The 15,732-nt window shown below is 47.3% G+C and overlaps 2 protein-coding genes across 2 annotated transcripts; both read left to right on the forward strand.

Moving 5' to 3' along the window:
- Nucleotides 1-280: 280 nt before the first annotated feature.
- Nucleotides 281-12,583, forward strand: LOC144702420 (uncharacterized). Its single transcript, XM_078574494.1, has 6 exons — nucleotides 281-567; nucleotides 687-799; nucleotides 11,153-11,228; nucleotides 11,294-11,436; nucleotides 12,156-12,242; nucleotides 12,316-12,583. Exons 1-6 carry the CDS (start codon nucleotides 523-525, stop codon nucleotides 12,581-12,583), a joined length of 732 nt encoding a protein of 243 aa, XP_078430620.1. The 5' UTR covers nucleotides 281-522.
- Nucleotides 2,037-3,886, forward strand: LOC144717078 (uncharacterized). The gene is made up of 2 exons (XM_078592405.1): nucleotides 2,037-2,177; nucleotides 2,241-3,886. Exon 2 carries the CDS (start codon nucleotides 2,282-2,284, stop codon nucleotides 3,884-3,886), a length of 1,605 nt encoding a protein of 534 aa, XP_078448531.1. The 5' UTR covers nucleotides 2,037-2,177; nucleotides 2,241-2,281.
- Nucleotides 12,584-15,732: the final 3,149 nt, after the last annotated feature.

Raw genomic sequence — 15,732 nt, forward strand, 5'->3', positions numbered from 1 at the left:
CACGAGCGACTTTCAACTACTATAGAGGACTTCTAGAAGCAACTTGATCTTGTCGAGATGTATAACTGGGATTTTCACAACTATCTTGAGGAGGATATCCCTGCTGCTGTAAGATTTAGAATCCCAGAGAGAGAGAGAGAGTAAAGTTAGAGAGAGAGAGAGAGAGGGGATTACGGGTTGCCCGGGAAAAGGAGAGATAGCAAAGAAAAACAGAGCGCGTGGGATAGCGGAAAAAAAAAGAGCGTGAAAGGGGCGAGAGAGAGCACGAAAGAAGAAGAGCGCCAAAAAAAATGAGGCAACCGGTTGCCCAAGATTCCTTTGGGGCAACCGGTTGCCCGTGTAGCAGGGTCCTATTTCACTTGAAATTTAGGGCAAAGAAATTTTAGAATTGACGAAGGGTAGTTAAGACATTGAACATCGAGGAAGAAATTGGCGGGAAAAGAGACGCGGTGTTCTTAGTCTGCTTCCTTCCCATTTCTCCAGTTAACGATCGTCGATTTTGTTCTGAGAGGTTTGGCGTTCATGGAGATCTCGAAGATTTTATCGGATATGGAGTCTGTTCTCAAGGTAATAATCTTAGAGCTTGATGGCTTTCTTGCTGTTGGTCTTGTTTCAATCGCCATTTATACGGAATGTTCGGCGTTTCGTAACTCCTAGAATTGGTGATTTCGGATGCTTGTGCGCAGAAATACTTCGGGCATTCACAGTTTCGGCCCTACCAGAAGGAGATCATCCAGCAGATCCTTGACGGAAGAGATGGCCTCGTAGTAATGGCAACCGGAAGTGGAAAATCCCTGTGGTAGCTTGTTGCCTTTAATCGTTAAAGTTGTCATTTTTTTATTTGAGCAGATGGTCTTATGTGTCAAAAGGCATGCCCGCGACGATTACGAATGAACTTTATGTCTTAATGGATTATAGAGGAATATAGAGCTGGATCTAAGACTCGGGATTTAGAGCAGGAGTGGAAACTGAAAACGATAAAATGAATGGATTGGGACAGGAGAATGAACAAATCAACCTTTCAGGAGTTGGGGAGGCAAGGTTTGATTTTACTTTTGATTGCTTGACTCGGGGTGGCCCAAGAAAAGGGAAGAAAATGCAAGGATCATGTAAGTAAGCAAATGCTTTCGAGTTGGAGTTTTGAACGCTCTTCTCGGAAGAACAAGTCTATTGGCTAGAAATAATGCTTTCCAACTATTCAACTATTTAATTTTTTTCCCCTTGTTTTAGAATCCTTTCCATTCCGCCCGAGGGTAATTGGGGGCAATGTCTATCAATTTCCTCCAGAGGGAGACGAATACACTGGCCGTCGATCGCTGCAAAGTTCTTATTCGATCTCTGGGAAGATAGACTGACTACCAAGAAATTCGTTTCAGAAGTTCTGACCTGTATTCCTTTGCTCTGCAGGAGCTTTTCCTTATTGAGTCCGATTCTCTTCTCCTTGCATCCTTGGAATTTCGGTCAACCAAAGGTGTTGGATATGGTATCACGCTCACAGATTCCTGCATGGAAGTATGGAATTAACTGGTTTTTTATGTATGGCTTGGTTATCAAATCTCTGGACCTTAAGAAAGCAACTGAAATCATATCGACCTCTTTGGCAAGTTTACTTGGATGGAGAAGGAAATGCACATGATGCCTTCTATCTAATGATGTTTGGCAATGCTGAGTCTACAAGACCAGTGGATTGTCGTGACCTGTAAATTAAAAAGCTCTCCAATTACCCTCTTGCCCACGTTGAACCTTTCTAACTGCTGCACAATGATGGTTAAATTATATTTTTAAACAATCTTGACGAGATATTCGTTTAGAAAACCACCCGAAGATGAATTAGGAACGATCAGAAAGAGAGGAATCGTGGGCACCGGAGCTTGACGATGGAAGACCTCATCGTCGGCACCAGAGCTTGACGATCTCCGCCGTCGGGCACGATCTCCGCCGTCGGCCCCGACGGTGGCCCACTCGTCGTCGGCACTTGCCTCGTCGCCGACCCCGACGGCCCCCCCTCCGCAGTCTGCTGCAAAAACTCTCGCCTCCTCCAGCCTCTCCGTCGGCTCCCGACCCAGCTTCCACATCCAGGGTGATGAAGATCTCTGCCATGGAAGGGAGCTCGAGCGAGAACCGGAAACCCTAGCGCCCGAGGAAGAAGAAAGAAAGGACTGGGGGCGACGCTGCCGGTCGGTTCAGGGCGGCCGTTTTTTTTCCCGAAGCGGGGTTCCACCCCTCTCGCCGACGTGAAGGATCTGCTGAGGGTTTCCTTTGGCGCGATTGTGCAAAATACATGGCACGGATATACGTTGGAAACCTGGACGCCAATTTTACTAAAAGGGAGCTTGAAGACAAGTTTCGGGCCTACGGCGCTTTGAGAAGTGTATGGGTGGCCTGTAAACCTCCAGGTTATGCTTTTGTTGAATTTGCCGACAGAAGGGATGCTCTTGATGCTATCCGTGAGCTTGATGGCAAAAATGGATGGAGGGTTGAGATGTCTCATGGGGGAGGTAGCCATACTCGGGAGCGACATGTGGGGTCGGCAATGAAGTGTTATGAGTGTGGCGAGCCGGGGCATCTTGCCAGAGTGTGCCGACTTAGCATTGGCTCCAGAGGGATGGGAAGTGGAAGACGCCCGAGTCCTAGCCCCAGGCGACGAAGAAGCCAAAGCTATGGCCGTAGGGCCTGGCGGGCCCCCCCGCGCCACGGACCAAATGACCGGGCGGGCAAACGGCGAAGTCCAGGCCGTGCGGGGTCGGAGGCCGACGCTGGCAAACGGAGTATTTTTGCAGACATTTTTCGAGAAGCTACGCGTGGGGCTGGCTCTGGTGCGCACCCTTTGACAGCCCGATTTGCCCAGCGAGAAGAGCATTCCACACAACAGAAGCGACGGCTTGAACAAATCAACGAGAACTGTTGCTTCCGTTGCCTGGGACGCGGACATGTCGCAAAAGACTGCAGAGATCCAGTAATCTGCCGCCAATGCCGACGCACAGGTCACCGCCGATCCGAGTGCCCAATGAACCTAAAGCTGGGAAGCCGTGCTGACTCGAGAAGTTTCGCGGAGTTCAGAGTCAACTCTCTCATCGGGGAGGTTCAAGGAGGCGCTCCGACATTGGAGGCAGTTCAAGCAGGTTTGGCGGAACACTATGCCCCGCTTTTTCAGGTGGAACTCCAAATGGTGGACGAGAAACAATTCCTACTTAGAAGATTGTCTCGGGCAGCAAGAGAAAACATCTGTGGATGGCACCAGCAGATGCCGGCGCAAGGAACAGTCAAATGGCGGGGAGTCAAAAAGACAGACAGGGGATGCAAGATAAAGAACGGTACGATCTTGGTGGAGGCTCATGGCATTCCGTTCGAATATCGCTCAGTGGAACACGCAGCCCATATGGTGCGAAAATTTGCTCGCCTTTGCCGGATTATATCCACCGGGCTGGAGAGCGGAGACCCTCTAATCACAGTGCTTGAAGTGGAACCCCACAACGTCGGCATGCTCCCTCGATCAGTTTTATGCGAGGCGGCCCCAGGGGCCCCGGTTGTCCAGCTCTTGGTGGTCCCACCGCCTCCTCTTCCTCGATCGGCCAACTTTGTGATGGTTGGGAACCCTCCCACAGGCATCGAAGGGGACGGACGGTCCACCAGGGGAACCTTAGGGCCTCAGGCAGGCCGAACAGAGTGGAGGCAAAAGTCTGCGGCGCTTTCCACGATTGGCTCCGAGAGCGTTTCTTCGCTCATTCAAAATTTGGGGCGCAATCCTCCGACAATGCGCGATGCAACTCCTGAGCAAGCAGCCAAGAATGAATCATCGGAGGGGAGAGAAGCATGGACTCAAGCAACAAGGGAAGGTGTCATGGCAGGCAGAGGGCCACCTCCCAGCTGCCCCTATCGCGGCTGAGCCCAGCTCCCAGGGGACAGCGCCAGAACGTGTTGAACATCCCAAGGCGAGAATGATTGCGGAGGCAGCAGGAGCTATGATGGCCGACAGTAGAGGCGCCACGGTAGCCTCCCCATGAATTGCCTCTCATGGGCGTGCGAGGCCTCCGTGGCAGCGAAGGCGAGTAGTGGGAAGATATATCAATGAATGGGGGCAAAGGTGGTGTGCATCCAAGAGACTATGTTAGAGCAGGATCTACCCCAAGTGTGGGCGCCCTCGGCCGGGGTGATGGAGCACACGTAACCGGTGATGCAATTGGCCGATCAGGGGGTATTGCAGTGGCTTGGAGGGCGGAGGACTTTGATAAGCTGGAGGAGTGGAAAGGGCGGCATGTGGTTGCGGCCTGTTTGTCCAACCGTGAGGACGGGCGGACATGGGTGGTGGCCTCGGCCTACGGACCACCGGCCTCGCGAAGAGGGGAACTGTGGGAAGATATTTACGCCTTTGCCCACAAATTCCAGGAGCTCCCGATTCTCATTGGTGGTGATTTCAATGTGACTGTGGCGGCCGAGGACAGGCCGAATGGCTTGGGGGGGATGGACCCAGGTTCGGCGGAGTTCAGGAACCTACTGGCCAACTGTGGATTTCAAGAAACGGGGCCCTCGGACCAACGATTCACCTGGCGAAGCGCAGCAGGCCCTCTGGCGCGCTCTCGGCTCGATCGATTCCTATGCTCCATCGCGCTGCTGGAGATGTTTCCGCTCGCAGAGGTCACGTCCCGACCCCGCCCTATTTCTGATCATACTCCTATTTCCTGGCAGGCACAAACAGGAACTGCAAAGCCCCCCTATTTCAAGCTAGATCGTTCCTGGTTACGAGAGGAGGGCTTCAAGAGGCGAGTTGCCGAGTGGTGGGGTACCGTTCCTGCTATCGGATCAACGTCGGCACGGCTGGCTACTAAGCTGACAGGGCTCCGCCGACACCTCATCGACTTCCGCCGGAAGATTCGCGAGGACCAGAACCAAACCAGGGACGCTGCTCTTGCGGAGATACAACGATGGGACACAGAGGAGGATAGCCGGCCTTTATCAGCGGAGGAGTTGGCGACGCGTCAAGCCCATCGGGACGTAGTGGCTGAGGAGGATTTAAAGACTGAAATGGATTGGCGACAGCGATCACGGCAGCTTTGGCTGGCGGCAGGGGATGCAAATACCCGCTTCTTCCATCAAGCAGCAAGTGGGAGACGAAGAATGAACAAGATCAACCATTTACGGGTGGAGGGGACAGTGGTCAGCGGCCAGACGGAGGTTGGACGTGCCCGAGCTAACCATTTTCGGGCTTTCTACCGTCGGAGACCGCGTAACAAATGGAAGTGGTCTGGAGCCGACGCACCCAGGATCTCGGAAGAGCAACGAACTAAGCTAATCGAGCCTTTCTCAACTGAAGAGGCTCAGCTGGCCATTCGTGGGTTGAATGCTGAAGGGGCTCCGGGACCGGATGGCATGCCAATTTTCTTCTACAAGGAGTGCTGGGATATGGTGGGTCCGGAGGTCATGGCGACTTTGGAGGAATTCCGGAATGGTACCTGCGAGATGGACCGGCTGAACAAAGCTTATATCGTGCTTATCCCAAAATGTCCGGGAGCTGAACAAGTGGGAGAGTTCAGGCCCATCGCTCTCTCCAATTCGATATACCTGATCATCGCCAAGGTACTTGCCAACAGACTCCGCGAGGTAATCGGCTACGTAGTGAGCCCTCTTCAATCTGCTTTTGTCCCGGGTAGACACATGGTGGAGAGTGTGGTTGTGGCAGAGGAAATTCTTGCGGCCTGGAGGCGAACAGGCACCTCCGGATTTATGTGGAAGGTGGACTTTGCCAAGGCATATGATACGCTTGACTGGCGATATCTCTGGAATGTATTGCGCAAGCGTGGTTTCCCAGAGGTTTGGGTGCAATGGATGAAGCTCTGCGTAGCGACCAGCACTTTTGCAGTCCTAGTCAATGGCCGACCTCAAGGGGGCTGGATCCACCCCCAAAGGGGTATCCGGCAAGGATGTCCACTGGCCCCGCTTTTATTTATATTGGCGGCGGATACCTTGACGCGGTGCTCGGAACGGTTGTGTGCAAGGGGGCTGCTCAGAGGATTTCACACCCCTGGCTGGCCTAGCGGGATCCCACTCCTTCAGTATGCAGACGACACTACTTTTTTCATCGAGGGATCGGTGGAGGAGGCTGAGAACCTCTCGATCTTGCTGGACATCTTCTCCGATTTCTCTGGACTCAAACTGAATAGGGCCAAGTCTACACTCGTCGGTATCGGGCTATCTCCAGAAGATTTGTGTCAGTGCTCCCAACTTCTATATACGCCGATTGGCTCCCTGCCCATTCGGTATTTGGGCCTGCCTCTCACTGATGGCCGAGTTGGAGCACGGGAATGGCAACCGGTGGTGGAGAGGGTTGAACAGCGGCTGGGAGGCTGGCGAGCTCGTCTCTTGTCTCGAGGAGGGCGACTGGTCTTGGTGAAGGCTGTGCTAGCCGCGATTCCTCTACACTTCATGTCAGTCTTCAGGATGCCGGTGAGCGTTCGTAGAAGGCTTGAAAGCTGCATGCGGCGATTTTTTTGGAGCGGGCCCAGTCAAGGGGAATCGAGGGGCGTGGCCCTTGTCAGCTGGGACACTGTATGTCTCCCCACGTCAGGAGGCCTCGGTGTCAGGCACATTCAGCACACCAACATGGCTCTGCTGATCAAATGGGTACGTCGACTGATGCAGCCTCCATCAGATCAGGTCACGGCGGTCCTGCCACGACAGCTACGGAAGGGAATGGACTGGGAGCAATGGGCTACACCCTCCGAGGACTCCGCTTTCATCAGGGGGCTGAGGGGTCTTCGCCAAGGCTCAGCCTCTCTTTCGGCCGAAGCTAGGGATGGAACCAGCCTTCGGTTCTGGTTGACGATTGGACCGGTCTTGGGCCTGCGAGACCTATTCCCAGATTATATGGTCTCGCCCGCCCCAGTGCCCCGGTTCGGGGATGTGGGACAATGCGTGGTGCCCAACATTACCTGCCCATCTTTCCGAGCAACGAATGGAAGACTTCCTCCAGTTACAGCGATTGATTGCCTCTTTGCAGCCGCAAGAAGGGGCGAGAGCCAGTTTTCGGCCAAAACTGCATACCGCATTCTGCGGGGACAGGAGTCCAGCAGACCGCTCCTCATACCCGAAGTCGAATACTGTGGGCGGCGAATCCCACTGAAGGTGAAAATCTTCGGCTGGCTTCTCTTGCGGCGTAGACTGGTGGCGACAGTTCCGTCAACGCTGGTACCGGGAATACTGCGAATGTGTCCTATGCTCGGGCGGTGGAAGACTGTGGCCACCTGTTCTTCCGATGCCCGACGGCCCAGGCTGTGTGGCAGGCGGCCGGGGTAGGTAGCGTTGACCCCGCTACTGAAGAGGACTTTTGGAACTCCATCAGTGGTGGGCTGTTCCGCCGGGAGCCGGAGTGGCAACGGATCTTCGCCCACCTTTGGGCGATATGGCTACACCGAAATGAAGTCATCTTCAAGGGGAGGCCTCCCTCCGTCGATGCTATTCTGCACGACGCTAGGGGATTGGCAAATTTTTGGAAGAGAGGTGGCTGTGGCCCCCTGATTTCGTCCCCCTTGTAATGCATGACTTGATTTTCTATGTCATTATATCAATGGCAACGGGGGATCCCTATTCTGGGGGACTCTCTCTATTTTCCTCAAAAAAAAAAAAAATTTAAACAATCTTTCAAAGTTGGATATTGAAATCCGATATCCACATCCGATATTTGATATCGTCATCCTCCCCGAGAGACGGAGGCGGATGACGACATCGAGACGGATACCGATATCGGATATCGGTACTGTAGCAACCGATAGCCGATATTGATATCTGATATCTGGATATCCAAAAAAATTGATACCGAAAATTTGATTTTCGGTATCCAGTAAGCATCCGTCCCAATACCGTAATCCGATACCGGTATCAGGATGGGCGATCCCCACCGTCTTCTAGTCAATGGGATATTTGGGGGATAAATGGTCCATTATCTCCTGTGCGGCCCATTCATCCAACCAATGTACATCTTGCCAGTATCCCCTATGATCAATTCCATCAATTCCCAGGAGGATGAAAATTCAGACCTCAACATGGAGACAATCTTTGTGGATAATGACAAACCACCTTGAGAGCAAGCTGGTGATGGGGGGGGGGCAGTGTTTTGGACATTTTGTGTATTTTTTATTTTATTTTTTTGTTTCCCTTTAAAAGGGACAGCCCCCTCCATGTAGGGGGCACAGAATAATCAATGGTCTGATGTTCATTTTAGAGGTGTAGTATGTTAATAGTTTAGCCTATCGTTTTCTCCCTTCTTGAATCCCTCTTCCTGCCGAATAGAAGCTTCAGTCTCATCTGCTGGGAGCTGTTCCGCTCATAGATGTGACTCTGGATCATGTCACTAAGGCTTTACCCAGTTCTCACATGGATCTCCTGTGTGACAAGATGATACCAACATGTGTCCTAGTAGAAATAGAATCTCAATTAGATTCTCAAGGAGATACTCTCCATTATTAATTTGGCAAAATCAAGAAGTCATATACGGATGAATCCAGGAGTCCATCAGGCAAACAATGAAACCAAACGGAAGATAGTCTCATATAGAACAAGAACAAGAAGTAGAGGAGAAGTAAGATATTCTGAGATTTTGAGAGAGTAATGGTGATCCTGTCCCCTTTTTCTGGTCGCAGGGTACTCCCTCTCCCAGCCCTCAGCCAAAGCTCCCCTCTAAATAACAGAATCTTGAAAAAGGTCTGATTCCCGCCTCTTCTCTGCTTCAGTTATTTATAGGATCTCCATGGGCTGTGTTCCCACGTGTGAGATCCGGCAAGTGACCCAACTTATCGGGCTCTCTTGTTGGTATCCAAAGAGAGAACTGTATCCAACTGGTATTTAGATTTTCATAGCTCTGATACGATGACAACTTCTCATGTTGTAGTTGCAGGCCATTGATGACACACTCTTACGGATCAAGACAAAACACCTCATCCATTTTTTAACCAAGCCCACTTTATAGGCATGAAGTGGATCTGTGTAATTGTTAGACAGCGTTCATTTCCCTTGTTTTATTTTCTTCTCTATGTATGTGGGCCATGTGCTGTCAGTAGACCCACACGTTCTTAAATGTGGCTTGAGTGGGCAACATTGATGACCCATGTGCCTCAACGATTAAGTCACTATTCTCCTTAGTAATTACATGTTAAGACTCCCAAATGAAGAACCTAGAATCCACGCAAATTCAAGAGAATGTAACTTCTATAATTTGCCAAAAATAAAAGTGTCCACATGATAAACATCTTCTGAGGACATATCATTCAAAGTGAAGGAGAGCTGACAACTCCACACGTGCGGACTGACCCACACGTGTGGGTATTTGAATAATAGGCGGGAAAAAGGTGGCTTGAAGCTGGCGGGAGGAGGCTATAAATAAAGGGGCCAGTCTTGGCGAGAGAGGGACACGGAGTTATTCTTCAAGAAGACGCCCGGAGATACTCCGTTGCTGCTCTCGATCCGGCCTAAGCAGACACCAGATCTGCCCGTCACCAGATACGCTATTCTGTCATTCTTCCGTCTCATCTACATCTGCCATCTCTGTTATTCACTGTCATTTCTTGTGTACTCTCGTCCATTACGATATCCCCGTGGAAGTGTTGTTCGCATTGTGAACCTTATCTGTGGAATGCAATCTAAGTTTCGTTAGATCTATCAGAACTCTAACACCACAAGAATTGTTTTATCTGCTGATGTCCCAAATGAAGAAATGACCAAGAGGAAGAATAGGGAACCGATACTAATAGATGAGAAAGGGTTGGATCAACGTTTCCGCTATAGGATGAAGGACTGAGCCAGAGCAGCCTTTCCTCGTCAAGAACAGGAACATGAGAATCTCCCGCCTGCAACCAACTGACAATATTGAAATTCCCATGGTCTTCTGTCCTCCCTCGAACCTTATTCATAGGCAGAGCTTCCTAGCAAGCTTTATTCGAATTCTCACATGCCGTTCAGACCACATGTGCATGCTGTTCGGCATCTTCTTGTCACATTATTATAGGTTCTCAAAGGAACCTAATCAGTATAAGTGACTTAAGAGAAGTGAGCCAAACCCACTTATTTATATTGGCTGGTATGTAAACCAGCTATCACAAGTAAACACGTGAGGTTTTTGGTTTGGTAAAGCCTAGCTTCACAAGAGCTGACCCGAGGCACTGGAGAGCGAAACATTGGGCGGCTCAAAATGGCAGATCGCAAGAGTTATAATATGTGAATCCACAGAAGGACATTTGTACAATAAATGGAGTTCTGAACCCTACCCAGAAAATACCTGAGGATGCATGCTAGACGTACACATGCTGAGTCAAACAGCATATGAAAAAGAGAGGGCAATAGGCTGGAGCATCTGTCCATTAATAAAGGTGAAATAGACCGGAAATGGAGAAACCTTTTCCTGGAGGCCAGTTGCCAGGGTGACTGGGGGCTGGAGCTCGGGCGATCCTCCCAGTCCAGAGGGAGAGTAGGTCAATAGGTCAGTCAAATACCTTTATTTTCATGCCTTTATCTTCTCTCTTATTTGCGCACATACCCTCTTGGGTATCGTGTAAATGTATTTATTTAGACTGCCCAATTAGGGCACACATTGTAACCTTATATATATACGGTAGGGGATACTGTGCAAAATAATGAAGTTCAAGGTTTCTTGTTTCTTCCTCTTCATGTTATGTTTGTTCTCCACATCAAGGTTTCTTGGTGAAGCTTTGTAGGTGAATGCCCTGGAGTGGCACCATTGTTGACAATAAAGCTAGTCTTTGGTTGCTCTTGTACCAATCTTCTGTTACTCTTCTTCTCTTGCTGTTATTTGCTCATCTTGAATTCTTCTGCCCTTGGAGGATTCATCTATTTCTGGAAATTCTCAGAATTCTTGTCTCAGATCTGCTCTATTCGAGTTCATTCTCCAGAGGAGCGTATCAAAATATGAGTATAAATAAACAGTAGAATAAATAAAACTAAAAAAATAAAGAGTTTACACAATAAAATGGCCTTGAACGGTATTGAAGACTTATCCATTCAAATATCTGATCTATCATCGTAGCACTGGCCTGGGTGGTGTTTCGTTTGCTCATTTGCCAATTTTGTGGTGCAATTTGTACATGGATTTGCTTATTTTGCTGTTTAATAGTAAATGCCAACATTCTGTCTTTTTTTGCTTTCAAAGCTATCAGATACCTCCACTGGTTAGAGGAAAGACAGGTGTCGTGATTAGCCCCCTGATTTCTTTGATGCAAGATCAGGTATGTCCTCTGATCATGGTTTGTGCTTTAACGGAACAATTTGAACTAATACACTTCATTATTAGGTTATGAGCCTGAAGCAGCGAGGCATTAGAGCAAAATATCTGGGAAGCTCACAAACTGACCAAGCTGCCCATTACAATGCTGAAAGTGGAAAACTTCATCTTTTATACATGACCCCAGAAAAGAGTTTGTCTCTTAATGAAAGGTACTCTTCTCATCAAGCTAACTGCAATTCCCAGTGGGGTTATTGAAAGAAAAGCATTTTTACTTCTAGGGGGATCATCTTAAATTCAACGAGTTTTTACCTTATTATCTGTGGACATTTTCTGTTGTCTTTAATCTTATGGTTTAAATTTCCACATCTCATGTCAATGATCTCCAAATCTATTTGTATGATGATGCGAAGTAAGTTTAGATAGCTTGAGGAATATCTGGGAAATAGTTTTCTGGAGGGATTTTTTTTTTCAATCTAATGAACATAATCCAAGATTTTATAACGAATTGATGGTTTCTGAATTGTGATCAGTATAATATTTCCGAAAAGCATAGATCCTAGTGAACCTTAGTTAATAATCTCCAAACGAAAAGTTTAATCGATGACAATTTTGGTAGTGTCATCTTTAAGCATACTTGTGCTTATATGAAAATAGTTCAGTGAAGTTTCTGACGCACTACATTTTGTTTAATATCCCAAGCTCTTTTTCTAATTAAAGCAACTAAGTCACTAAAATTGTGCGATCTACTGTAATTTTGGCGTGTTTAATACATCAAAGGTAAAATTATTAATTTTTAAAAGCCAAAAAGTAAACTATTCGAGAAACTCAACCTTCTCACGGATGTTATATTATTGTGAATGCGCAATATGTTATGATTCTGAGCTTTCTGAACCATGCGATATTTTCTCCTTACACTTCCCTTTTGTAGCTTCTGGAAAAAACTTCTGGCGTCTGGTATTTCTTTGCTGGCTGTAGACGAGGCACACTGTATATCAGAATGGGGACACGATTTCAGGTTCATTAACTTTTCTTATTGTATAATGTTATTAGATGTTTCCTTTTTTGTTGACATATTGTCATTTGTGCAGAAAGGAGTATAAAAGGATACACACCCTGCGCAGTGTTCTTCCATGTGTACCGTTTGTTGGGCTGACTGCCACAGCTACTGAAAAGTGTGTCTCGTTCTCAGTTGGTCAATTTATTGTGCTACCTCTTATGTGTTCTCATTGTCCATTTATTTTCATACTCGGACTAGTTAAAGACTTCATCATGCCATTATGTTTGTTGAATATCCTTCTTTTTGAGAAAAAAAAAGGAAAAAAATTTGTAATGTTGAATATCCTTCGAATCAAGTAATCTGGAGAAAAAAAAACTTCCAGAAAAAGAACTATGAATCAATATAGTTTTCACTGAAGTGTGGGATCAGGAGAAGAAATTGAGAATTCAATAGATTCTGTGGACAAGACCTTGTCCTTGCCAGGATTCTACCAAATAGGCCTCCTCTCGGGGTTGGAGAATCAACAAGGTCCAGCTCGCACCTGCCAATTCTGTTAATGATTGAAGATACTTTCTTGATGGCCTCAACTTTTTATATATAGTGTCTCCATCTCCCGCCTAATCCCACACTTCAGTGAGTCTCATGTGCTTTTTGGAGAGGCTAGAATCATAGATCTACCTTGATGATGTGCACCACTTTCTCAAATGGTATGATAATTAATTTATTACGAATGGAAACCTCATCTCATCTCTTTAAAAGAGGAATCACACAGACTACACTTCGTTCCTAAAAAATGTAAGGGACTTCTTTGAGCACAATCTGATCCCATTTATGCTGGGTAATGTGGACATCATTCTAGGTGTACCATAGCTACGGACACTAGAATGGTTCCACTGTAACTACAATCACCTGATGGTGAAAATAATGTGGCAAGATCAAATTCTTACTATACAAGCTGACCCTGAGCTGAATGGGTTCCTCTTCTCTAGGTTTGAAAACGAACAGGCACATAACTAAAAAAAAAAAAAAAGAAAATGAACAGGCACATATTGAGTGGGTGAAATCAATAGAGAAAACGGACTGGATCAATAGGAAGCATCTAATGTCAACATCAGAGGTATATTCCTTTACCCTGAATTTTACATTCGACAGCTTAAAGATTCCTTTCCAGTGGTTTTCCAAAAACCAAAGACCCTACCACCCTCTGGGGAATGTGATCATAAGATCCATTTACTTCCAGGGTCTCAACAGTCAACATTACACCATATCGGTATTCAGATGCTCATAAAAATATTTTGGAGAATCTTACACAAGAGCTGCTTGATATGCACGTCAGTAAATCATCCAACAGCTGTTTCTCTAGGCCAGCATTGCTTGTTGAAAAGAAAGACAGAGGCCATAGATTAGGTATAGACTTTTGAGCACTCAACATACTGACTATACTGAATCGATTTCCAATGTAATACCTTTCGGATTATCAAATGCCCCTGCTACATTTCAATCTCTCATGAACTCTCTCTTCAAAGTTCACCTCAGACGATTTGTCCTAGTATTTTTTGATGATATCTTGATATACTTCAAGCATTATTTGATGCATGAAAAGCATTTAGCCAAAGTCTTCGAAATACTGGCCAACAATCATCTTCACATTAAACCCGAGAAATGTCAGTTTGGCCGTACCACCATCCAATATTTGGGACATGTGATATCAGCGGCAGGTATATCAACTGATCCTACAGAAATCTAGGATCTGGTGGATGATGCGCTGATGGCAGCCCTTCGGCATCCTCTGCGTCTGTGAGTGAGTCTGGGGCGACAAGGTCTGACTCCGGCATTGGTTCTGACGGGAGAGGAAAGGCACCGGAGGGCATCATAGGCGCAGAGGAAAGGTGTTGCTGGAACGAGAGCTGGAGTGTTCGCATCTGGTCTTGGATGTCGCTCATCCGTTCGGACAAGGGAGAAACAACGCGGTCAATGGCGGCCGCGACTGCCCTGTTAATGATATCGTCCGAGTTGAGCTTCGGAGGGGACTCCGCGGGGCCGTCCATGCTGGGGTGAGATGAGGTGGCTGGCTCTGATACCAATTGATACGTTCCCACTCAACATATCGATCTTCACTTGAGAACAGAAGTCAATTATCACCACAAGGGTTCACAACTGGGGTTCGGGACGGGAAAGGGAAGATAACACTGGAATAGAGACGGGAAGAACAGAGATGAGGGAGAGGAGGGTAGACGATGATGACGTCGTGAGATGGCCGCGGCTGGCTGATGGTCGAGACCTGCAAGCGGAGAGAGGGTGAGAACGACCAGAGGGAGAGGAGGGAGGGCCGGAGGCAAGGGAAGAAAGCGGGTAGAGTACCGATTAAGCGCTGTCTGCCCTAACCCGCTGGTTGGCAGACTCTTCAACTCCTTCGTTAACGGGCTGGGCTTCTCCTCTGTACTTGGGCCTGCATTTGCATTCATATACTCGCCGCGGAATCATATCAATATCAGTGGAAAACTCCTACCACCCTCAAACAATTAAGATGATTCTTATGATCGTCAGTTTATTGCAGAAGATTTGTTTCTGGTTGTGCAGCATTGGCACAATCTCTTACGACTCTGCTCAAGAAAAACTCGTTCAAATGGTCAGAGGACTCAGAAAAGGCTTTTAAAACTCTGAGCTGGTGTTGACAACTACCTCCATACTTCAACTACCCGATATCTCATTGCCTTTTTCAGTAGAGACAGATGCATCTGGGCAAGCTTTGGAAGCAGTGTTGCTGGAAAAATCTCTCCTTATTGAATATTTTAGCCAGGTATTATCCCAACATTCCAAATTCAAATCCGCATATGAGAGAGAATTAATTGCTGTGGTCTGGGCAGTAAAGAAATGGAAGCATTAGTTAATGTTTCAAAATTCTACATTTTCACACCGATCAGTTTAGTTTGAGATTCTTATCAGACCAGAAGGAAATTCCACTGCATTATCATAAATGGCTGTCTGAACTGCTGGGATTCTAATTTGAAATTCATTACAAGAAGGGAAAAATAAATGATGTAGCAGATGCACTCTCCTGCTCCATATCAGATGCATATGATGGAAGTTGCTATTCCATAACAGTTATTCATTGGTTAGATAAAAACATTATTGATCAAGAAATTTCAGCCGATCCAAAGTTGGCAAGAATCAAGGCATCCTTAACAACTACTCCGTCTGATCACCCAAATTACTCCATAAATCAGGGCCTCCTCTTCAACAGAAATCGCATTATGTTAACTGCAGAATCTACTTTGATTCCCTTTGTCCTACGAGAGTTCCATGACTCCAATATGGGGGGACATGAAGGGTACCAAAGGACGTACAAACGTATTTCCCAGCAAGTATTTTGGAGAGGCACGAAGAAGACAATAAAGAAGTAAGTTAACCAGTGCCTTGTCTGTCAACAACACAAACTATCTACTTTGTCCCCAGCAAGATTATTGCAACCGTTACCCATCCCAAATCAAATATGGGAAGACATTAC

Source organism: Wolffia australiana, chromosome 1, assembly GCF_029677425.1.
Source record: "Wolffia australiana isolate 7733 chromosome 1, ASM2967742v1".
NCBI classification, from domain to species: Eukaryota; Viridiplantae; Streptophyta; class Magnoliopsida; order Alismatales; family Araceae; genus Wolffia; species Wolffia australiana.

Excerpts from the sequence above, each read along its gene's own strand:
- LOC144702420 (XM_078574494.1), top strand. The coding sequence starts at position 523 with ATGGAGATCTCGAAGATTTTATCGGATATGGAGTCTGTTCTCAAG. Across the intron at positions 568-686 it reads ATATGGAGTCTGTTCTCAAG|AAATACTTCGGGCATTCACA; the intron begins GTAATAATCTTA and ends GCTTGTGCGCAG. Across the intron at positions 12,243-12,315 it reads GAATGGGGACACGATTTCAG|AAAGGAGTATAAAAGGATAC; the intron begins GTTCATTAACTT and ends TCATTTGTGCAG.
- LOC144717078 (XM_078592405.1), top strand. The coding sequence starts at position 2,282 with ATGGCACGGATATACGTTGGAAACCTGGACGCCAATTTTACTAAAAGG.